The sequence below is a fragment of the Xenopus laevis genome, chromosome 4L (genome assembly GCF_017654675.1).
Source record: "Xenopus laevis strain J_2021 chromosome 4L, Xenopus_laevis_v10.1, whole genome shotgun sequence".
Lineage (NCBI taxonomy): Eukaryota > Metazoa > Chordata > Amphibia > Anura > Pipidae > Xenopus > Xenopus laevis.
Genome location: NC_054377.1, coordinates 54,089,864 through 54,115,065, shown reverse-complemented (window position 1 = coordinate 54,115,065; position 25,202 = coordinate 54,089,864). Strand labels below are relative to the sequence as shown.

Here is a 25,202-nt window from a genome sequence, read left to right as displayed (position 1 = left end):
CACATCACAGTTACAGCGACACCAGAAGGAGGTTGTATCCTTACAACAGGCACACCAGCTAGAAGCAGAGCGTGTACGAAATGATACCCTGCGACTGCAAGATAAATTGGAATCTGTAACCAGGAGAAAAGAGGAGCAAGAAGTTGAGGTTCAGCGTTCAAGAGCCAAAATAGAGAGGTTATCGCAGGATCTAGAGCTTGCACAACATATGCAGCTGCAGCTGGAGGAGAAGGTGAAAATATATGGTCATTTGCTGGCAATTTGGTTTACCTACTCTTAACCAATGAACGTATAGTTTTCTTTATTAGTGGAAATTAGGGATGTACTGAATCCACCATTTTGGATTCGGCCGAACAATCCTTTGTGAAGGATTAGGCCAAATACCGAACCAATTCCGAACCCTAATTTGCATGTCCAAATTAGGGATGGGAAGGGGCATTTTTTTTTACTTCCTTGTTTTGTGACAAAAAGTCACGTGATTTCCCTCGCCACCCCTAATTTGCATATGCAAATTAGGACTCGGATTCGGTTCGGCCAGGCAGAAGGATTTGGCCGAATCCGAATCCTGCTGAAAGAGGCCGAATCCTGGATTCGGTGCATCCCTAGTGGAAATCAGTAAGGTCTGCTCAATAGCTGGCTTCTGCTAGATTCTGGAGACAGAACCAGTAGTGCAGAGAATAGAAACAGGCAGATAATTCAATGGCAAATACATTAACTTTAAAATCATTGAAAAGTTTAATGTATGTTGAAAAGTTGAATAGAATTGCGTTTCATTTTCAGTATGCGAAAGGAGTTATTGTTGACGATCCCCTTTCAATTCCTGCAAAATACTGTTTGAACTATTACCTCCCAAGCTGCTGTTATTGGATAACCATCTCTTAAATATTTTATTGAATGCAATTTTACAGCGTTACTATTCGAATTACCTGTACTCATTATTGATTTGCATAACTCTCCATTACCGTTTTGCCTTAGTTGTCCCAGCGAGATGTGGACCTGCGTATGCGAGGGGAGGAGGTTCAGCAATTGCAGGCACGGCTGTGGGAAGCTGAAGAGCGAGCGATGAGCGCAGAGAATCAGAGTGGCTCTTCACTTAGCAGTATGGAACTGTATCGCAGTAAATACCAGGCATGTGTGGGCCGAGCTGGGGAGCTTGAGAGCAATGTCAGACAGATGGAAGATGAAGTGCAAGAGCTGAAACTCGAGGTTTGTGTTTAGATATAGTGCAAAAGTCATATAAGCATGATAAATATGAATTGAGCTTAAAGCATTTTAAACAATTGCTAATTTTTTTTCCACCTTCTGCCAACCAAAAAATATATTGCAAAAAAGTCTGTGGCTGATTTATAAATGCATCTCTACATGTGCTTGGCTATGTGTCATTTCTTATAATCCAAGGGATGCAGACCAAGGTTATCAGCAGCTGCAGGATTTAAAGGTACCTACAACATTTAGAACAGACCCTTGTTGACAGAGAGTGGGAAAAAAAAACAGTATCCTGCCTACCTATGGGCTCGATCGACAGCTGTGGATGGCATAATCATTTTGATGTAATCCAAACCATTAACACCGTTTCTATTTACTTGCTGCTGTCCTGGTCAGAACAATAGAAAGGAGGCCATATCATTTATGGCCTGTCTCTTTGGATACCTTTAGGGCTATGGCATGTTTAGTTACCCATGCTTAATTTCTTCCAGCAGGGGCCTAAAAACATCTGAAGTTTCCTTCCCATTGCTATTAATGTAAATCTATACATCTGGAATGCTAGGGACCTAGGGATTTTTTTGAATAAGGTTTTTTTTTCTGTAATAAGGATCACCATACCTTAAGGCTATTAAAAACATTTAAACATTTAATAAACTCAACAGGATTTCTTTACCACCAACATGGATTTATCAAAATTTTGTTAGGATCATTTAAAAGGAAATAACTTTTTAATACTGTATTTTGAATTATTTGCATAAAATGGACATAATCGGAAGCTTTCTGGATATTGGGTTTCCGGATAAGAGATTCCAATCCTCTACTATAAAAAAATGGCAGCTCTGAATTTTTTTATGAACTGTTTGATTTTCCCTCTTCAAGTTTGACTATGATTCCTCTCTGTCTGCCATCAGGCTTGGCTTTCTCTTGCACTGCCCATAAGTGGAATTTGGATTGAAAGTCAAGAGACAGTGATGGGTACTGGTAGCATCACCTCTTTCATATCACAGATTATGCCCATCCTCGTGCAACACACAGATACAACAACTAGTTCTTACCTGGCCTTGTTTGATGGGGAAGAAAGAGTGCCTTTGGGAAGAAGTGTTTGGTCTTTGGCAAGCTTTAAATAAAGTTATAAATAAAACAGCACCTTAGGACTATTATTTGTTCTTTGTCCACTGCTGCCATTCTTCCAGAGGAGTTAGAACAGATGCAATGAAAGCTTGGTTTAATAGAAAAATACAGTAGATGATAATCCTCTTTAAATCCTTGTGGAGCCGGAGAGAGTGAAGGCAACTTTGTTAACTACTAAAAACTATGACCCCCTGCACACAGCTTGGGCTTAGAAGTATAGAATCTATAATTCAAAATGCTTGGGAGCTGGAGTTTTCCAGATAATAGATCTTTCCATAATTTGAATCCATACCTTATGTCTACTAACTTTAATTTTTTTAAAGGTTTTTATTTTGCATTTTATAACAAAACCAAAAAAAAAACATTCATGGTTCCGTAATCATTATAATAGTATCAGTATTTTGTGTTCTGTACAGTAGTATACACTTCAATTGTCCAGTTACTTCCCAATTTTCTAGCTACCCCCCACTAAATATAATTTTAACAATAAATATTTATAGTTTCACCACCAATATGGATTCCTGCAGCTTAGTTACCATCAAGTACAAGCTACTGTATTATCATTACAGAGAAACTGTGTGGCCTTTGGTGCTTTCAGGATAAGGGGTTTGCGGAAAAGGGATTACACACATGTACTATATTTTTTTCCTTTGCACAGGGTTGCGGTACTAGGAGCAGATATAAATATAATTTTTTTAAATTTACTGTGCTTGTCTGCAGGTGGCTGAGAGAGATTCACGTCTCTCTTCTCTGCGGGGAGAGCTGCTGGTCATGCAGCAGGAGCTAGAAGGAAAGTGTTTAGAGCTGGAGAGCTGTGAGGAAGCCATTGATCAGTTAACACAAGAACTTCAGGCCACACAGTCAGACCTAAGTGCAAGCCGTGAGCAATCACGGGAGAATGAGGAGATGCTTCAGTCCGTTAAAGAAAGTGCAGCAAGGTTACATGAGCAGGTAAGCTATTAGTTAGGATGCTGTGGATAAAGTCACTGTGTAGCCTCTGTGTCCCCGGATGGATTTGGGAGTGATATAGTTTCAGTAACTAACTTAAGTACTCCCTCCTTTTTGGCTATAGGGATCTTTGGCCAGTGGCATAACTAGATATTACTGGACCCCACAGCAAATTATTTTTCAGGCCCACAAAATGTCTAGAGCAGAGATCCCCAACCTTTTGTATCCATGAGCAACATTCAGACGTAAACAGAGTTGGGGAGCAGCACTAGCATGAAAAATGGTCTTGGGCTGCCAAATAAGGGTTGTGATTGGCCATTTGGTAGCCCCTATGTGGATAGTAAACCTACATTGAGGCTCTGTTTGGCAGTGCACCTGGTTTTTATGCAACCAAAACTTGCCTCCAAGCCTGGAATTCAAAAATAATCACCTGCTTTGAGACCTCTGAGAGCAACATACAAGGGGTTGGAGAGCAACATGTTACTCGCGAGCTACTGGTTGGGGATCACTGGTCTAGAGGTTGACTTGTTTTACAAATATCTTTTGAAATTGTATATGAATTAGAGCTTATACCTCCTGGGCCCCCCTGCAGCCACAGTATCTGCTTCCTCTGTAGTTGCACCCCTGCTTATAGCTGTAGGCTGCCAGTGGAGTATGCCTGTTTGCCTCAACAGCCAGAATGGGTGAGCTCAGCCTCTCCTCCACCCATGTACTACTGTCTCATGCTACTGTCACATTTTGCCATTTCAGAGATCTGCATAGCATTAGCTTTTATTTTCTCTGATTTCTACTTTTCCTCCATGAATGCGAGACCAGTGCCTCAGATTATTTCTTATTCATTTCACAGTGTGGGATCATTTTATGCCTGGGGCCTTTATTTTTGGTCATCATTTGCAGAACCACTGCTTGTCAATAGGGCTGCCGTAAGGACATCAAAAAGTCTAGCGGCCATGGTTATGTCTATCTGCAAACACAAAACATGTGAATGTCCTTTAAAATGTAAAACACACCCTGATACCCTCTCTGATACCAGCTCTGTAATCAGGCACACTCATAGGACTTTATGTAATGTGTGCACTGCTGTTCAGCTCAGCTAGCGTTTAGCTGTATGTGTTACAGTGAGTTCCTTTATTCCTATGCAGGTTACATTCATGTATAGCAGAGTGATTACAGTTTCTTCTGGTATTTTATAGAGACGTAAGTTAGCTTGGATTGACTTTCACTGTTTTTGTGCAACCATCCAGGCCTGCATGCAATACAGTTAGATATTACAGAGAAATTATGTCTTGTACTTTGTGATTCTGTGTCTTTCAGTTTGTGTGGTTGCCCCTGATGTATTCCCTGCACGCAGTCTTGCCATAAGGTTCCCCCGACATTGCATGTGTACACTAGAAATGTAGAAATGTGATGTTCACATAGCTTTGCATGTCTGTAGCCAAATACACGTCAATGTATGGTAGCACGCCCTATGGGGCCGATTCACTAAAGGTCAAAAAAGTGAGCGTGCCTTAAAAATTGGATCGCTTCTTATATATTTAGAATTAACAATCGATTCACTAAAAGTTCGCTTGTCTAACTTAAGAAGTGATATTTTTTTACGTTCATTTTAGCTGAATTGTGTGCGGTATTTTATAGCATGCGTTATTTTGTGCGATATTTTAAGGCATTTGATATTGTCACACGTTATTAGTGTCTATAGCATCTAAGACATTTGGGAGCATAAGTCTCTCTTTTTACAGTATTCTAGTTATTCCTTTCAAGTTTCAAAAATGGATTAACATGGCTCTTTTTTCGTGAAAAATGAAAAGCTTCTTTATTTATTGTTAAATTGATAGCAGAGGTAGAGTATACTCTGAGGAAGTACCATGAGGTATGAAACACGTCGGTAGTAATAACAACGTGCACTGTGTCAAAGCTGACATGCTATCAATTTAACAACAAATAAAGAAGCTTTTAATTTTTTCACGAAAAATGAGCCATGTTAATCCATTTTTGAAACTTCCGAGGACACTCCGTTGCCAGGGAGCTGGATTTTGGACACGTGATGGTCGGGAGCCAATTGGGGAGCTTCACACTGGTGAGAGAAATGTTTAGTTATTCCTTTCCCTGGGAAACGTAATATAATTCCATGACACAGAACGTAATGCATTCTGGATCTGCCCAAGGTATCATGAAAATGTGTTAGTGGCCGTAGGTAAAGCTGGCCATAGATGCAAAGATCTGATCGTACGAATCGAGGAAAATAAATAATTATACATTCATGTTTTTAAGTTCCAGTTGGATACATAAATATTAAAGGTATGTAGGCCCTTTTAAATACATCAATGTATACGTTTATATGCATCTATTTGTTTAACAGGTAGTAGAACTGGAAGAGGACCTAGTGAAGTTGCAGACAGATTTTGCTTCATATAAAGCCACTCACAGACACAGCGACAACAACTATGTAGAGCTGGAGAGACTCGTCATGCAGCTTAACCAGGTAACGTGTCCCCTCCAGCTCCTGCACAGCTCAGTATATTTATCATATTTATAACGTTATGCTGGTTCCATTCTCAGGAGCTGAGCCGTGCGGAGGCGGAGGTGCAAAGACAGAAGCAGGAGACTTCTCATAGCCAGGCACTTTTGCATGAGCTGAAATTGGATCTAACTAAAGAAAGAGAACAAAGAAATAGCACATTGAATGGTAGGTTTGTGCCAATTGCATAGAATATTGGAGCGCATGTGGGGCACCGTAGCATGGGGGCACAGTCCTGTGAGTAATTATGTCTGACATATTGTATGTATGTTTAGAAGAGGCCATCATTTCTGAGCGAATTCCCATTATTAAAAGTGAGAACAATAATATAATGGAGAGATGTATTGGCAGATAAATTAAACACCTTTCAAGAAAGTGGTTGCAAATCATTTTGCTTCAGCAATCTGTCAAAGGCTACACTATTTAACCCTTTATTCAATAATGAGAAGACGGATATTTTAATCATGAAACCTTGCAACACAGTAACTCTTATCAGTATGTACTTTTAATATTTAATAAGGCCAAGCTAAACTTGTCAAGGGGGGGGGGATGATAACATAAGGGGGAAGGCCTATGGTATAAGGACATCTGGAAAGTTTGAGGATTCTAGAATTTTTGTCCATTCTGAAGTCTCCACAGGCAATCTTGAATCAGAAAGGCAGGGAAAAACGGGCTGTTTAGTTCAAAACTGGACCCTAGTATGACTGTTCACATGAAATTTTCCAAAGAGGAAAATTTAACCAAAAGCAGTCTATTTTGCTAGACCTAGACTAAAGCTGGCTATGGGCAGAATTTGTTGCCACCCTGTGAAAGATCTTATTGGCTAGCCGAACATTATCATTCATCCATTAGCAGTCGTGCTGGCTGCAAAATCTAACATATATTAACCAATGACTTTCTGTCCTTTGTTTACTTTTTCATTTAACCCAGCCCTTCAAAATAAAGCCATGCCCAGTGAATGTTTGCCCAATTTGGCCAGTCTTTCCTCATAGCTAAGATTTTCCATACACTTTACCAGCTTAGTTGCCCTTCTCTGTACCCTCTCTAATACAATAATGTCCTGTTTGAGTGATGGAGACCAAAACTGTACGGCATATTCTAGATGGGGACTTACCAGTGCTCTATAAAGTTGAAGAATTACCGCTTCTTGCCGTGACTCTATGCCCCTTTTAATACAGCTCAAGACCTTATTTGCCCTTGATGCTGCTGACTGGCATTGCTTGCTACAGCCAAGTTTATCATTTATAAGGACTCCAAGGTCCTATTCCATAATGGATTTGCCTAGTGCAGTCCCATTAAGGGTATAAGTGGCTTGGATATTTTTACATCCCAGGTGCATGACTTTACATTTATCAACATTGAATCTCATTTGCCACTTAGCTGCCCAGATTGCCAGTTTGTCAAGATCATGTTGCAAGGATGCCACATCCTGGATGGTATTAATTGTGCTGGATAGTTTTGTGTCATCTGCAAACACTGATACATTACTTACAACACCCTCCCCTAAGTCATTAATGAACAAGTTAAATAAAAGTGGACCCAATATCGAGCCCTGAGGGACCCCACTATGAACCTTACTCCAAGTAGAGAATGTACCATTAACAACCACCCTCTGTACCCGATCCTGTAGCCAGTTTCCTATCCATGTGCAAACGACTTCATTAAGCCCAACAGACCTTAGTTTAGAAAGCAGTCGTTTGTGGGGCACAGTATGAAACGCTTTGGCAAAATCCAAATAGATCACATCTACTGCCCCCCCCCCACTGTCCAGCATCTTACTTACCTCATCATAAAAAGCAATCAAATTTGTCTGACATGACCTATCCTTCATAAAGCCATGCTGATTGCTGCTCATAATGCCATTCACTAGGAAAAACTAGAGAAAATCAGAAATAGGGGCTGGTCTAAAACTGAACTAAGCTCTCTCAGAACCAGGGGGTGTGTGCCATCAGGCCCTGGAGACTTGTTTACATTCATTTTTATTAAAGCTTTATAAATCATATCCTGATTCAGCCACTGACTAGATTGAGCTGAGCCATTAGTGCAGCTATAAAGTGAGCCTGGGAACTCAGACTCCTCTATTGTATACACTAAAGAAAAGAACTGATTTAGCACATTTGCCTTTTCTCTTACCTATATTGGGGGACACAGGCACCATGGGGATGAAGATCCTGCAGCTGGAGAGGGGACACTAAATTGTTAACTTTTTGACTCCTCCTCTGGCTGTGGGCTTCATCCCCTGCTCTCCTCCTACAGGACCCAGTTTCTTTTAGTGTCCTCAGAAGGAAGACACTGACAAGGGTGGCCGCAGCAAATGATGTATAACTACGGTGAAAGTCATGCCACATGGGGCCAATGATTACTGTCCAATGTCTTCCCGTTCTTCGGAGGACTGCAGGCAACGCTCCAACATTCCCTCAGACTGGTTCCGCTCCATGAAGGTCTGCACCGCTCTATCATATGGGGAATTTTACATAAAGGGGCAAAAAATCAATCTCTGGCTGGATGGGAGTATTACTCTCACCTACACCTCAACCCCCACCTCTCTCGCCCGCTCTCATTACTGCGCCATTATGGCCGCCCGCTCCTAACCCTCACCTCAGTCCCCCTTCAGCTACTGCGGATTCCTCGGCCTAGTTCAGGAGGTTCCTTCCCCTGCCTAGGTCCCACGAGCACCAACGACGCCATCACTCGCACCGCACTTACGTATCTCTTCCGGGTTCGGGGCGGGACTTCCTCTCTAGCCAGGAACTCTGCGCGCAAAATAATGCAGGATAGTGAACAGCGCACACTTCTCTCACTGCCATTCCTGGGCCACAAGAGCTACATATCACTGGAGGCAAGTAGCTTTTCTTTAAAAAAAAAAAAAAAGTCAACACGCTACAGAAGAGGATCTGGTCGCTCAAGGGAGCTAATAAAGTCCCACTTCGGACTCGGACAGCCATGCAAACTCTGGGCACAATGGTATCCTCCTTTCCAGTTATTCCCTATGCCCAGCTACACACCAGACCCCTACAGCACCTGATACTTCTACATCAGAAAAAGGATCGCAAGGATCTCGATCGCCAGATAGCAATACCAGAACAAGTGAAATTGTCCCTACAATGGTGGCTTCATCCACTCCGGATGGAGATGGGGAACCCATTCCCAACCCACCAGTGGACAGTGATTACGATGGATGCAAGTCTAAAAGGAAGGGGTGAAGTACTGGGCCACAAGACAGTACAGGGCTGTTGAAGTCAGCAAGAGAGCCTACTTCCCATCAAACTCCTCGAACTAAGAGCGATCCGACACTGTTTAGATCACTGGAAAACACTCCTCTAGGGGAGTGCAGTGAGGATACAGTCGGACAATGTGACAGCAGTCGCCTACATAAATCATCGAGAAGGCACCCGCAGCCCAGCGGCGCTAAGGGAAGCAAGCCACATACTAATGTTGGCAGAACGCAACGTACCCACGATATCCACGGTATACATTCCAGAAGTAGACAATTGGATGGCAGACTACCTAAGCAGAGAAACACTGGACCAGGGTGAGTGGAGCCTCAATCCAGAAGCCTTTCAGCTGATAGGAAAAGTGGGGGTCTTCCAGAAGTGAACCTTATGGCATTACGCTGCAACCACAAAAACCCAAGATCCGTAGCAAGAAGTCTCGATCCGCGAGCTCATGCAGTCGATGCCCTAATGATCCCTTGGAAATTCAACCCGGTCTGCATATTCCCTCCACTAGCTCTTATACCACGAGTCATCAAAAAGATAAAAAGAGAAGGGACACAGACCATCCTAGAGGCCCCATATTGGCCAAGAAAATATTCCATATTTCGCAGAAATAGCAAGCATGGCTCTAGACGTACCGCAGCACCTACCTCAGCGAGAAGACCTACTAACGCAGGGACCAATTGTCCACCCGAATTCACAACAGTGGGCTTTAACGGCGTGGCGCTTGAAACCCTGATCTTGAGGAAGACAGGAGCACCATTAGATGCCATTCCCACAATGCTTCGGGCGAGAAAACCAGTTTCAGCCAAGATATACCATAGAGTATGGAAGACTTTTATCGGATGGTGTGAGACCAAGGATAGAGACCCGCAAAAGGCAAGAGAAACAGACTTCCTATCCTTTCTCCAAGAGGGCCTAGCCAAAGGGTTAGCTCTCAGTTCACTGAAGATGCAAGTGTCGGCTCTTTCCATTCTCTACCAAAGGAAGCTAGCCCTATGTAGCAATGTCAGAACATTCCTACAAGGGGCAACTAGACTAGCACCCCCTTATAGAGACCCAGTTCCACCCTGGGATCTAAACTTGGTCCTATCTACCCTACAAAAGGACCCTTATGAACCATTGGATGCGATTCCTCTAGCTACACAGAAAAGGTGGTCTTTCTCCTAGCCATCACATCAACCCATAGGGTGTCGGAGCTGGCAGCACTATCATGCAAACCTCCATTCACTATTATTCACCAAGATAAAGTGGTCCTAAGGCCAATGCCAGATTTCCTGCCAAAGGTGGTCTCAGAGTTTCATCTCAATCAGGACCTAGTGGTACCTTCACTCTGCCCGGAACCAAAGGGTTCTATAGAGAATAAGCTACACAAGTTGGATGTTGTCCGAGCAATCAAGACATACTTACAGATTACAGAGAGCATCTGCAAAGTTGATGCCCTGTTCATTCTACCTAGCGGGCCCAAAAAATTAACTAGAGCATCCAAGACAACGATTGCAAGGTGGATCCGTTCCACTATCACCAGAGCTTATGCTTCAAAGAAAAAAGCACCTCCATTCAAGATCAGAGCTCATTCCACATGTTCTCTAAGCACATCATGGGCTCTATGACATCAAGCCTCAGCAGACCAGGTCTGCAAAGCAGCTACTTGGGCTTCCATGCACACTTTCACACGCTTCTACAAGCTACATATACAGGCCTCAGCCAGCTTCGGGAGGAAGGTGTTACAGATGATACAGGGAACACCTTAAAGGGCATGTAAAGTGTAAAATAGAATAAGGCTAGAAATGCTGTATTTTGTATACTAAACATAAACACGAACTTACTGCACCACAAGCCTAATCAAACAAATAATTTATGCTTTCAAATTTGGTTACAGGGGGTCACCATCTTGTAACTTTGTAATACATCTTTGCAAGACCAAGACTGTGCACATGCTCAGTGTGATCTGGGCTGCTTAGGGATCGTCATAAACAAAGCTGCTTGAGTTCTGCATGGCTGGGAAGTAAGGCGGGGGCTCCCCCTGCTGTTCATAAGTATGATTGTTTCCCTGCAGAGCTGTTAGGGACCGTCTGACAATTCCTATCCACAGCAGTAAATGAAGGGAGAATTTCACTGCATACAGTCAGGTTTCTTATAAAAACGGTACATATTTTTAATTAAAGCATATTGGAGATAGGTTTCTTTTTCATTAAAGAAAGTAAAAATGGGATTTAATTTTTTTGACTTTACATGCCCTTTAAGGGGTGGATCCTGCCCTCAGGGGTTGCTTTGGGACATCCCCATGGTGCCTGTGTCCCCCAATATAGGCAAGAGAAAGAGAGATTTTTATACTTACCGTTAAATCTTTTTCTCTTGTCCTACATTGGGGGACACAGGCCTCCCCCCCCCCCTGGAACTTTAATGAAGTTTAATGTTGTGTTAAAGATATTTTAACTCTAAATTCTAAATCTATTAAGTTACTCCTTGTTGGGAGTCGTTTGGCTACTAAAGTCCCGAGGGGGTTGAGGGACTCCTTCTCTGGTGAAACTGAGGAACTGGTAGGAGGAGAGCAGGGGATGAAGCCCACAGCCGGAGGAGGAGGAGTCAAAAAGTTAACTATTTAGTGTTTGCTCTCCAGCTGCAGGATCTTCATCCCCATGGTGCCTGTGTCCCCCAATGTAGGACAAGAGAAAAAGATTTAACGGTAAGTATAAAAATCTGTTACAACCATACTGGTATAGTGTATATAGTGTAGTATATTATATATTTGTATGGCCTGACTGACCCAATTTCAAGAGCCCACCAAAGTGCAGTTCTCTTAAAAAAGCCAAGCTATATAACTCATCGACACACCAACTTACAACACAGCGTGTGGTTTCTCTGGTGGGTACTTACAAATGTTGTAAGTACCAGACGTCACTTCCTGCTGTAGTATAAAACATATGGAGCACGGAACAGTGTAAAACCTTTATTAATTAAAACATCTTTTTAAAATTACACTCACAAATGTGATGTATGAATTGGCATATCGAGTATCCCTTTTATAGTCCTCCCATATTTTCAACAAAGTCCAGGGTTGAGGATTCGACCACAGCCAGCATTGTCTGCCTCCACCGCGTGTTCCCTTCTTGGGGATGATATTGAACGCCTTTGCCTAATGCATTTCATCGGAGTCCCGACTTCCTTTAGAGGCTTCAGCACTGAAGTTGTGCGACTCACTGCTCTGTTTGTTATCCCTGAGGAAGGGCTAGGGATTTGAGGCGCTGTTAAGTACTGTATGTTGTTATACATCTGTCAGGAGTTTGATCAGATCCATTGAGAATGAAATATCCACTTGGTGGAAGTCAGTTGCTGCAAGACATCCATAACTAACGATAAGGACAAAGGCACAGTCCATGCTACTGCTTCTACAAAAAAACTAGTATTTTATTTTAGTGAAATTTCATTACCAACACAAACAGGCTGGCAGAAGTTGAAGGCTTCCTAGCATCCATGTCTGCACTTCATGTATGAAACTGGTTGTCAATCTTTTTGTAACTATTACAAATATGCTGCTTCTATGGCACATTTCTTCGTTCTTCGTTCTGCTTCGTTAGCACATTTCTCTTCTCACATTTGTCTCATCCTTTATCCAGATGTGGAACGGCTGGAGCAAGAAGTTTGCTGCCTCCGAAGGGACACAGCATCACAGATCCAAGAACACAAGCTTCTGGTTTCTGAGCAACAGCAGCAAATCCAAAAACTGCAGGAGGAACTCAGAGAAAGTGCTAAACGTCTTGCTCAGAGAGAACAGGTAAGTGATGATGAACATTTGTATTTTTGTGACAGCTTTCACCATCCTGGGGCAGCAGGAAAGGGATGAAAGTTCATTTAATGAGTCGGGATGATTTCTCCTGATGAACACACTGAATACAATGAACTCCCTTCAGCAACATGATTGACAAATCTACTAATGAGTTATAACTAATATTCATAATTGTAAGTCTAAAAGGATATTATACTAAATTGCATAAAGCTTGTTACAAGCATAGTAACCTGCAGATAGCATTTACTGGTCAGGTACATTAAAGAATTGCTATGGGTTACTAGACCGGAGTAAACTTCTACTTTTTATTCCATTACACCAAAGGGACTCATTCACATGCTATACAGATATTTCTGTTTCTGTATGTGTCCCAGTTTGAAACCTAAATACTATATCTGACAAGTAGTATGTATGGATATTTTCATTTATATAGCGTGTGTGAAATAATGTGAGATTTTCCTCACGACTTGGTTCTGTTATTCAAATAAAAAAAAAAAGAAGCGAAAAACAGATGAGAGAGAGTGAGAGACCTATCCAAGTAACCCATTAACTCTGGAATGGGCTGTGTAAGGTGTATTAAAGATGGATGATCAGGGAGAGAATACTGCAGAGATAATATTAATATATAGAAGGAACAGTGTTATATATTAAGACAAAGATGCTATTTCTGGATTTGGGGTCTTTGCAGTTCATAGTCTAACTGCATTTCTAGTATGTATACTTGCATCAAAGTACTCAGCTGCATTATTTACTTCCTGCAGGCCATCCAGAAGCGTGATGCCGTCTTACGTCAGTCTGAGGCTGACCTCCTTCGATCTCGCAGCTCTCTGAAATCACAACATCAGGAGATAGAGCGCCACCTGGAGTCTGCTCGAGCGATGGATAAGAGACTGCAGAATTCACAGAAAGAATGCGAGCAGAGAGAACGAGATAACTGTTCCTTAAGGGCAGAAATGCAAGATCTGAAAAGCGAGCTTAAAGAAACATATGCACTTCATCAACAAGCAGGTAATTCAGTAAGAGAGAAAGGGGTAAAAAAAAAGGCAATGAAGTCATGCTAAGTTCTGCTGGAGCAGATGCAAATATATCCCTGTTTCTAAACACAGTGCAGGAACTGGCTGGTCAAGAGGAAAAGACGCTTTTAATAGAGAGTACACTGCAAAGCACCCAAGAGCAGTTAAGTGAGCGTGTGGCTGAGGTTGTGAGACAAGAACAGCACCTGCGCAGGCTGGAAAGTGAAATGCGTACACTGAGAGAGAGGACAAGTAGCAGTGAAGAGGAACTGGAACAGTGCAGGTACTATTATTAAACAAAGTGTCTCTATGTTAGATTGTAGCTCCTGTGCTTCTAACCTTTACTCTGTGCCTCTGACAACAGAACAATAATGGAACGCCTGAAGTGGGAGCTTAATGATGTAAAGAAGAAACATCAGAGCTCCTCCCAAGAAGCCTTGAAGTTGCAGCATTCTGCTAGTAAACTTCAGCTTGAGCGGGCCAATGAGCAGGAACAGCATAAAGTTATGCAGCAGCAGGTAACAATGAGAGGCACGTGATGCCAATGTTGGAATAGGCTTATTCTGGTTGCAGTGCAAGAGAGGGTTATACTGTTATCTATCAGTTACAGGAGCAGAATTCCATCCAGAAGAGTCTCAGAGCCGAGCTGGCACAGCAACAGGACCGACAGGAGGAGCTTCAGAGACAGCAGCAGCAGAGCAAAGAGCGAGAAAGCCTGTTGCAGCGAGAAGTAGAGGAGCTGAGCCTGAAAATAGAACACTCCAGCAGGCTGGTGAGTGTAGATAATAAAAGCAAGCATGGGAGGGATATGCAGAGTATAACATGAGAATGAACTGGGTATAATGATGGTAAGTGTTAATCAATGTTACTGCGAATTGAAACAGTTGTCAGAAAGAGATCGGGCGCTGCAGGGCTTGCAGAAAAGCTACTCACAACTAGAAAGGAGATACCAGAATGTACAGGAGGGAGCCCGAGAGAGTGTAGCAGAACTGGAATTAACCAAGAATGCTTTGCAGCAGGCACAGAGGAAAGTCCAAGTCCAGAGCCAAGAGGTGAGTGCACAGCAGTATATTCCTGCTTTGGTCACAATGCCTGATTATGCTCCAGGTTATTGTACAGTCATATGAAAAAGTTTGGGAACCCCTCTCAGCCTGCATAATAATTGACTCCACTTTCAACAAAAAAGATATCAGTAGTACGTCTTTCATTTCCCAGGAACATCTGAGTACTGAGGTGTTTTCTGAAGAAAGATTTTTAGTGAAACAGTATTCAGTTGTATGGAATTAAATCAAATGTGAAAAACTGCCTGTGCAAAAATGTGGGTACCCTTATAATTCTGCTAATTTGAATGCATGTAACTGCTCAATACTGATTACTGGCAACACCAAATTGGTTGATTAGCTCGTTAAGCCTTGAACTTCATAGGCAGGTGTGTCCATTCATGAGAAAAGGTATTTAAAGGAAAACTATACCCCCCAAACAATGTAGGTCTCTATAGAAAGATATTGCATAAAACAGCTCATATGTAAAATCCTGCTTCATGTAAATAAACAATTTTCATAATAACATACTTTTCTAGTAGTATGTGCCATTGGGTAATCATAAATAGAAAATTGCCATTTTAAAAAATAAGGGCCGCCCCCTGGGATCGTAGGATTCACTGTACTCACAAATATAACAACAAACCATACATGTTAGGTCACATGAGCCAATTAACAGACAGAGTTGTGTCTTTTGCTCCCACGCTTCTTCCTGTTACAGTTAGAGTTGAAGTATTTCTGGTCAGGTGATCTCTGAGACAGCACACAGACCATCACGAAATGGTGGCTCAAGGCAAGAGATGTAAAAGGGCAATATCTACTTAAATATATATTCCAGTTTGGTAAGATTCTTTAATATGCCACTTAATATGATATGAACTATCTGTTGCTTTAGTGTTCATTTTGGGGGTATAGTTTTCCTTTAAGGTGGCCAATTACAAGTTGTGCTTCTGTTTGACTCTCCTCTGTGAAGAGTGACAGCATGGGATCCTCAGAGCAATTCTCAAAAGATCTGAAAACAAAGATTGTTCAGTATCATGGTTTAGGGGAAGGCTATAAAAAGCTATCTCAGAGGTTGAAACTGTCAGTTTCAACTGTAAGGAATGTAATCAGGAAATGGAAGGGCACAGTTGCTGTAAAACCCAGGTCTGGCAAGCCAAGAAAAATACAGGAGCGGTATATGTGGAGGATTGTGAGATTGGTTACAGAAAACCCAAAGATCACCTCCAAAGACCTGCAAGAACATAAAAAGAATTAAAGAGGTGTTCCCAAACTTTTTCACATGACTGTATTATACAACTTTTGCACAGCACCACAATTAAGCCTCATTCTCTTACTCTACCTTTAAACTCAACACCATCGTCACATGTACAACTCCCACATTGTTCATGTATGCTTTGCTTAAATACTGCTAATTTTGTTTTATGCCACATCACATATTAGAAAAATAGAACAACATTTCCCCATGTCTAGTAACCGCAACACCAATGTGTATTTGCTTTAATTACTCCAGCTGCAGCACACCGATAAATGCGAACGGGATACTGTAGAACTGATTTCTTATGATACGTGCTTAAGCTGCACCAGTACCTAATAATAACCAATCAGCTATTAGTATTGAGCAGCCTTCTAAAAGTCAGAAGGTGAAGACAATGATCTGATGGACAGAGTCACCCCTTCTGCTGTGCCACAACTTGCTCTTACATCCCTCATTCTTTTAGCTCAAGCGATTTGAGGAATCTTTGTCTGGCCTGCGTTCAGAGGGGGAGACAGCACAGAAGTTTGCCAAGAGCCAAAGTCAGGAACTGAGCACAGCACAGGAATGTGTGACAGAACTGAGAGGTCAAGTGACCGCAGCACATGCCAAGCAGAGAGAGGCCATGGAGCAGGTAATACACTGAAAATAAACTACTGTATTTTCTAACTGTATTCTCTAACTGTATCAGTGCCTGAATACAAATTCTCATGTCTGTCTGAACTCTGTAACAAAGCAGGAAATGTGCTATTGAGAAATATACTATATAAAATATAAAGCGCCAGCATTGAGGTTTCCTATATACATTGACTGTCACAGACCGACAAGAAGGTGACCAACCATTAAATCCCAAGTTCAGCAAAACTAGTTGCGCTGGTCTATTCTAAAAATAGTCTTGGGCAGCATATCCTTTAATAACAGTACACTATTAAATAATCTTTTTCAAATTCAAAGAAAGCTAGCACTTCTGATACTAAATACTAAAAGAGAGTGAATGTGACACCGAATAGAAAGCACAAGTTTGGAATATCCATTGTGCCGTTACAGTTATTAGAACTGTACCATAGGTTTTAAGGGGCAAATCTGGAAGCAAATGAGCCCCATAAGGCATTGGTTTAAGTCCATCATTTGTTTTGGGCTATAACAAAGATACAGATATATGGCATTTTTTTCCCATCATCCATAGCCTTAAAGGAATACTGTCCCAGCTGCCCCAAGTCACATGACTTGGGGCAGCTGGGAAATTGACAATATGTCTAGCCCCATGTCAGATTTCAAAATTGAATATAAAAAAAATCTGTTTGCTCTTTTGAGAAATGGATTTCAGTGCAGAATTCTGCTGGAGCAGCACTATTAACTGATTCATTTTGAAAAAAAAATTTTTTCCCATGACAGTATCCCTTTAAGAATATCCAGCCAAGCCAACAACTCCCAAGTGAAAGATTCGTGAATCCTTCGTGAAAGATTTGGCTGAATACTGAACCAAATCTGAATCCTAATTTGTATGCAAAATTAGGGGCAGGAAAGGAAAAAGTGTAAACAAATATTTTTACTTCCTTGTTTTGTGACGAAAAGTCATGTAATTTCCCTTCCTGCCCCTAATTTACATATGCAAATATGATTTGGTTCAGCCAGGCACAAGGATTCATCCGAATCCTGCTGAAAAAGGCCGAATCCAGAACACAATTCTTGATTTGGTGCATCCCTAAATTAAATTGTAGCCTCATAGAGGCAGAAGAATAGGTAAAATAAAAAAAACTATTAACAACCCTTCTGTATATGCTATTTCTTAAGCTAGCTGAGCGCAGCAGGGAGTTGGCAACTCTACGCAATGAGTTCCAGCGCAGCCAACAGAGAAAGGCCGAGCTAAAGAGAGAGGTTGCAGCACAGGAGGAACGAGTTCGGAGACTGACCACAGAGGTCCGTTCTTTGCATGAGCTTCAGAGACAGAAAAATCAAGAGGTAACATTGTGGACTATGGCATGGCGGGGGGTGGTATTAACTTCTTTTTTTTTTAACCTTTTTTGGCTTCTGTTCTGAAATGTACTTTTATGTCCCATGCGGGGGTTTCATTAAACTGAGCCGTAGCCAGATTTCAATACTAAAACCCTAAAGTAATAGTAAAAATGATAATAGATATTGAAGAGTTCCTACCAAAAATACTATATCAGCTTCTCTTTGTTAGGGGGGCTTCCAGAAGATCCTAAAAAGAAACCATTACTCGTGAAAAAAATAGAAAGATGCTGCTCTTGAAAATGAAATAAAGATTGCACAAAGCTCATGATGTGGGGATTTGAGACATTAGCCTCAGGCTGCAGCACCCCACAAGTTACCTGGGGCAGCAAAAAGCCACTCCTAGTCACTTCAAGAGCCAAATTTCTGGTTTTCAGCTGGAGGATCAGCAGGCATGCCATGGCTCTGATAATGTGGTACTGGAATAAATAAAGAATATATGCAAATAAAGAAGCACATACCTCTTGCTGATCTCCCTTGCAGTGTGCCACTTCCACACTGAGATGTTTCCTGATATGTATCTGGCATCTCACTGATAACCTTGCTTGGGAAATTTACAGACACTTACAAAAATCACTTATTACAGTGGACTTTTGTCCTTTGCTTAGTGCATCAAATAGGTGCAAGGCACTAGTATAAATCAGGGGTGCCCAACCTCTTTTACCCTTTAGCCACATTAAAATGTAAAAAAGTTGGGGAGCAACACAAGCATGAAAAAAAATTCCTGTGGGTGCCAAGGTCTGTGATTGGCTATTTGGTAGCCCCTGTGTGGACTGACAGCCTATATGAGGTTTTGTTTGACAGTGCACCTGGTTTTTATACAACTAAAACTTGCCTCCAAGCCTGGAATTAAAAAATGAGCTCCTGTTTGCGGCCACTGGGAGCAGCAACATCCAAGGGGTCGGTGAGCAACATGTTCCTGAGCCACTGGTATGGGATCACTGGAATACAGTAGATGAACTTTAGTAGATGCACAGGTGTTGTGTATAGCATTTTAATAGGCTCAGATATTCCATTTCTGCTACAGCTATTAAAATGCTATTAAAAAGTTATTTAAAGGTTGAACTAACTTACTTGTCTGTTTTTCATCTGCTCTTTAACTGTCTTAACACAGTAAATACAAAAGCTTCTACAAATGTTACCTACACACATAACAACTGATCTTCTTAGCATTTAATTCTGTTTGTGTGCTGACCAGTGTATACTCACACCAAAATGGCACCAAGCTGGTTGAATTATTACATGCAGAACATTCAAAATCAACCAACCATTTTTGTTTTGTGTAATGTAAGTACTAATATGAATACAATAGTGTAGTGGGCAAATTTTGCAGCGTTTGGGGATTGAGTCACTTTGCATGTGGCTTCTCTATAAAAGGTGCACTGTCATCCACATTTCTACTCCAGGTGGAGGATGGAGAGGGGCGTTTGAGGGAGCTTAGCAACCAGCTGCAGCACTGCCAGAGGCTCTACCAAGACAATTCCCGTGAGCAGAATCAGAAGGAAGAAGAGGTGAAGCAGCTGCAAGGGCAACTTGAAGCTTTGATAGAAAAAAGGAAACATGAAGGGATTGAGGTAGTACATATTGCCTGTTGCAAAAATTGCCAGCTTAGAGAGCAAAGCACTATTATTCTGGTAAACAGTAGCCCTCTCTCATTCTCGTTATTTGCCATCTTGGTACATACAGTAAACTCACGTCAGGTCTGTTTGTTTTTGCCATACAGAAAGAGGCTCTGCAGACTTCACTCAACCAGATGAAACAGAAATACAGTGCAGCTACTAGTGAAGTAAGTGCACACTGTGGCATTACGGTTCATTCCAGTGCTAGACACCATTAGAGCTTACACTTGACAAAGGGGCACACCCCATAATGTTGTTTCATCTTGAAATAAGCACTAGAGACTTGCTCCTCATTGTAACTGTCTTGGAGTGCTGGTTCCTTGTTTTTCATGCTATTAGAGGCTCCAGCCCTGTTACAAATGTGTGTAAATAGCGGACATGCTGAGTTGTGTGAGGAGGCCAGAACTGAGGACAAATTCTCCTGTGCTGTAAATGCTTTATCTGTTTGGCAGCTGGTGTATAACTCACATTTTATTCTTCTCCAGCTGGAAACTCTGAGAAGCTCTTTGGAAGCAGCAAGAACAGACTGCCGCCGGTTGCACCATGAAAGTGAACTGGTTGTGAGTAATGTGAATGACTGGGTGAGCGAGCAAAAGTAAGTGTCTCTCCTAACAAACTCACTCAGTAGCTTGTGTATTGTAGCATTGTAAAGGGCAATTTTGCCACTGAAGAAACTGCACATTAAACCTGTACACATTGGGTCTAGATTTACTAAAATGGGGCAACAGTTTTTGAATGCTCATCAGTATATATGTTCACACATTGGATTTAAGCTAAAATTAATCATAAAAATTAAAATTGAATACTGAATTAAAAAACTTTTTAAATACAACTAATTAAAAATTCTGTAGCATTTTGGAAATAACCAAGTTTATCTTCACAACTCTCAGCATCTGTTTCTCCTCATTCTGTCTTCATTCAGGAGTTGGGCGTCAGATGAATGATCCAATATATCTTATAGGGGGGGCTCCTTTTGCCTAGAAATGTATTAGAGCTCACTCTATTAAAATCACCAGACATTGCGTCTCTCTACATGCAGAATTTGTGCAAAAGGCAGTTATTTTGTTAGATTTTTTTCAGTATTTAAAGGGGTTGTTCACCTTCCAAAACTTTTTTTAGTTCAGTTGTTTTCAGGTTGTTTGCCATAAACAAAGACATTTTTATCTTTTACTGTTTTCCTAAAATTGAAGTTTAAGTTGAATGTTGGTGTCTCTAGTGTCTCAGTCTGGCAGCTCCGTGATCCAGGAACATTCTGAACTGTTACAATTTGCTCCATTAGTTGCTACAATTAGTTGATACATTTCTCAGCAGCATCTCTGGAGTATTAGCAACTATTTTATCAAGTGTAACAGCTGCCTGTAATGAAACCCAGAGATTCTGCTCAGCAGGGACAAAGATAAGAAATGTATCAACTAAATGTATCAGTGACCCCCCCCCCCCCCCCCGGGCTGCTATAGAAGGTGCAAAATTAAACTTTACACTTCAATATTATGAAAACTGACTCAAATAGAAAGTCATCGGAAAAAGTATTTATTTCTGGGGAACAATCTGAAACCAACTGAACTGAAAAAAAAATGTTTGGAAGGTGAACAACCCCTTTAAGGTTGCTTATTGGATATACTGGTTGTTACATGACAGCATTGTTCCTATTTATTTTATTTCCTATTTTAGTACATGTATGGGACTGGTTATCTAGAATGCTTTGAACCTGGAGTTTTCTGGATAGTGGATCTTTCTGTAATTTTAATACTCATACTCTACATTTACTAGAAAATCATGTAAATATTAAATAAACCCAATAGGCTGGTTTTGCTTCCAATAAGGATTAATTATATCTTCGTTGAGATCAAGTACAAGCTACTGTTTTATTATTACAGAGAAAAAGGAGATAATTTTTTAAATTTCAGATTATTTGAGTAAAATGGATTCTGTAGGAGAGCTTTCTGGATAAAAGGTTTCCGGATAACGGATCCCATACATGTACTAAACACAAATGTCACCCCAAGCTGCTGCGGATATAAAATGAGGTGTAGGTATCATGCTTAGCCAGACTTTTATATGTTGTTATATAACTTGTCACCTGATTTTACAGACAATCCAACAAGACCCTAGGAGAGAAGATCCGGGAGCAGAGTAAACAGATCATGCAGCTGGCAACAGAAAAGGAGTAAGTGTCCCAGCAAATGGTTTTCTTTTATCTGCATCAACATCACCAGATAATGCCACCCCCCCCCCCCCATTGGTTCAGTTCAATTTCAGAGACACTATATACACAAATATGTCATTCAAAATAAGTTACTCTTTCAACATTTTTTGGATCCTGTATTTATTTCCTCCAACAGTTTGGTAATATAGAGCCGTTTGTAACAATAACAATTTTATTCACAAACAAGATTGTAAATAAGGCTGATGGGAACTTTCATGACATATAACAAAAAATGTGTTGTATTATACTCCTGTGTTAGAGCTTTGTCTAGATTATATAGTGAATAATGTAGGGGTGCACCGAATCCACGATTCGGTTCGGGATTCGGTCAGGATTTGGCCTTTTTCAGCAGGATTCGGCCGAATCTTTCTGCCCGGCCGAACCGAATTTGCATATGCAAATTAGGGACTGGGAGAGAAATCGCGCAACTTTCTGTCACAAAACAAGAAATTAAAAAATGTTTTCTCCTTCCTTGCATATGCAAGTTAGGATTCGGTTCAGTATTCACAGGGCCGGATTTGTCTTTCTGGCACCCCTAGGCCGGCCACGGTGTTTCTGCTCTGCGCCCCCCGCTTCCTCTCCACCTCCCCCGTCTGGAAGCGAGCGTGCGCACTCTAACCCCTGTCCCTATCTGCACTGAGGACTTGCGTGCACCCGGTAAGAAACTAGGATATTTGCCATGCACGCACTCCTCGGTGCATTGGTAGATGGTGCGGCTGGGCGACATGCCACCCCTGAAATCTTGTCTTGCCACAAATCTGGGCCTGGGTATTCGTAAAGGATTTGGGGGTTCGGCCGAATCCAAAATTATGGATTCGGTGCATCCCTAGAATAATGTACACCCTGTTGTAAAAGTTCCATGACCATATAAAAGCACAAGGCTGAAGGCCAAGTGTTGTATACAGGTCATAGAACTTCAAGGTGACATCTAATATCCTCATATTTTGGGGGTACTTTATTTATTATAATACACAAGTTTCAGTGAGTCACGTGACAGAAATGACATCGGAACTCACCGTTTATAAGAATATCATTTACAAGATACTCATGGCTTTTGTGTATTATATCCTCATAATTTACACGATCTTCATGGCTCTTGTATATTATCTGAATATAAAATTTGCTTGGAGATTTGACTCTGCTCTAAATCATATAAAAACCCAAGGCCTAACTGTCAGTCTTAAGCATTTGGTAATCATCAGTTTGAAATAACGGCAGCTCTGGGGCATGACAAGGATCAGAAATAATAGAAGTCAGCACTGCACAATATGTCGGCGCTGTAAAAATACATGTCAATAATAATCAGTAAAGTAATGGACACACCCCTCAAGTCCTGTGCACAGAGAACATCTAAAGAACTGCCAGTTGCACACGTCAATTAGCCGTTACACAATTGTATTGATGAGACACATTTTCGTAGCTTTCATTGTGTTTAGTTTTAAGGAATCCCTTTTCACCACCTGCCACTGGAATGTTTGGCTCATATAAAAGGTAAATATCTGCATTAGATTAAATAAATAAATAAAAATGACAGTCCCTGATCATTCATGGACATTGTTTACTAAAAGAATTGTAAGTCATCAGCACTAGCTATTGAAATATATATCTCAAATCATTTTCTAGCTGGGTTTCTAATGGTTTATTTAATTTATACGGCTCAACATCTGCTGAACTCTTGTTTGTTAGGTAAGTGTTCATTTTATCTTCAGCCATCGTAATCATGGTAACCACTAGCAACCCATCTTAGACAATGGGACTATTTGAACTATTGTAAGAATTGGCATAGCCAGTGCTCAACCTTTACACCCCAGCAGGGCCTGGAAAATATTTACGGGTCATTTACCAACAAGTAGGCAAAAAACACACACGGCATCATTTTTATTGGGCATTTTGAAACCTCAATTCACAAATTGCTGCAGGTCTTTTAAACACATAGGAGGTCATTTATCAAGCTTGAATAGTTTCGTAGTTTTCAGAGGGGAAAAAAACCTACGAATTTTTCGAGATTTAATAAAGTCTGATGGACTAAAAACTCAGAATATGAAACCCCGGCATCTAAATGCTCTCGAGGTCCAGTATATAGTCAATGGGGAAGGTCCCAGTGTCTGCGCTGATGTCCGTATTGATATTCGATGAGTTTATGGTTTTCCGTTTTTGAGCAATATTTCAAACAATTTGTACTTTTTGGGGAAAGCTCCGGATTGTCAGACCCTACTTTTCTGGCTTTTCTCTTCATAAATAAGGTCCATTCGGGCAATCGGAGTTGCTCGGATTTCTAACTTAGAAATAGAGAGAGAAATTCGGACCTTGATAAATAACCCCCACAGACTTGCAAAATAAATACAGCACTGCCTACTTATTTTGCTCATGTTGGATCTCCCCTTTAAGGGTGGTTCACCTTTGAATTAACCTTTTGTATGTTATAGAAGGGCTAGTTCTAGAATTGTTTGAGACTTTGGTCTCCTTACTTAAATATTCTGGAGTCTGATGATAGAGCTATTATTGAGAAGTTTATGTAAAGTTCTGTTGAAGACTCGTATCCACACACCCATTGATGTTCTTAGATTGACGGTGTGATAAATCTGTCCATCAACACCGTAAAGGTTATGTACTTTTTATTTTTTCTACGCTTGATACTGGTAGAAAGGAAGATTTTATTTTTCTCTGATTTTTGATTACAGTTGACATTTAATGCTTTAATTTCATTTTTCATTGGATTGCTATATGATAATCCTTGTCTTCTTTTATGGAAATTGACATTTTAATGAAAGTCACTGTTTTGTTGGTTCTTATCTTGTTGTCTATTTTAAAATACAGCATTCAACTGTGGGTCACTGACCCCATCTAAAAAACAAAAGCTCTGTAAGGCTTCAGATGTATTGTTATTGCTACTTTTTATTACTGATCTTTCTGTTCAGGCCTCTCTAATTCATAATCCAGTCTCTTATTCAAACCATTGCCTGGTTGCTAGGGGAATTTGTAGGAATGCACCGATTCCACTATTTTGAATCCTTCGCAAAAGATTCAGCCGAATACCGAACTGTATCCGAATCCTAATTTGCATATGCAAATTAAGGGTGGGAAGGGGGAAACATTTTTTACTTCCTTAGTTTTGTGACAGTCACGTGAGTTCCCTCCCTGTCCCTAATTCGCATATGCAAATTTGGATTCCGATTCAGTTCGGCCAGGCAGAAGGATATGGCCGAATCCAAATCCAGCTAAAAAAGGCAGAACCCCGAACCGTATCC

General features: G+C 41.1%; 1 protein-coding gene across 3 annotated transcripts in view; it reads left to right on the top strand.

Moving 5' to 3' along the window:
• The window catches only part of pmfbp1.L (polyamine modulated factor 1 binding protein 1 L homeolog), a 93,081-nt gene that overhangs the window by 66,762 nt on the left and 1,117 nt on the right, over positions 1 to 25,202 (top strand). For 2 of the 3 annotated variants that reach the window (XM_018257918.2, XM_018257915.2), the window contains 17 exons: positions 11 to 232; positions 976 to 1,206; positions 3,058 to 3,288; positions 5,645 to 5,767; positions 5,845 to 5,971; positions 12,639 to 12,796; positions 13,570 to 13,816; positions 13,915 to 14,104; positions 14,186 to 14,339; positions 14,426 to 14,593; positions 14,706 to 14,873; positions 16,583 to 16,750; positions 17,911 to 18,078; positions 19,536 to 19,703; positions 19,853 to 19,915; positions 20,234 to 20,343; positions 21,841 to 21,915. In XM_018257918.2, the coding sequence (XP_018113407.1) occupies positions 11 to 232; positions 976 to 1,206; positions 3,058 to 3,288; positions 5,645 to 5,767; positions 5,845 to 5,971; positions 12,639 to 12,796; positions 13,570 to 13,816; positions 13,915 to 14,104; positions 14,186 to 14,339; positions 14,426 to 14,593; positions 14,706 to 14,873; positions 16,583 to 16,750; positions 17,911 to 18,078; positions 19,536 to 19,703; positions 19,853 to 19,915; positions 20,234 to 20,343; positions 21,841 to 21,915 (2,771 nt within the window). The remainder of the gene's footprint in view (positions 1 to 10; positions 233 to 975; positions 1,207 to 3,057; positions 3,289 to 5,644; positions 5,768 to 5,844; positions 5,972 to 12,638; positions 12,797 to 13,569; positions 13,817 to 13,914; positions 14,105 to 14,185; positions 14,340 to 14,425; positions 14,594 to 14,705; positions 14,874 to 16,582; positions 16,751 to 17,910; positions 18,079 to 19,535; positions 19,704 to 19,852; positions 19,916 to 20,233; positions 20,344 to 21,840; positions 21,916 to 25,202) is intronic. The other variant, XM_018257917.2, reaches the window with a different exon arrangement.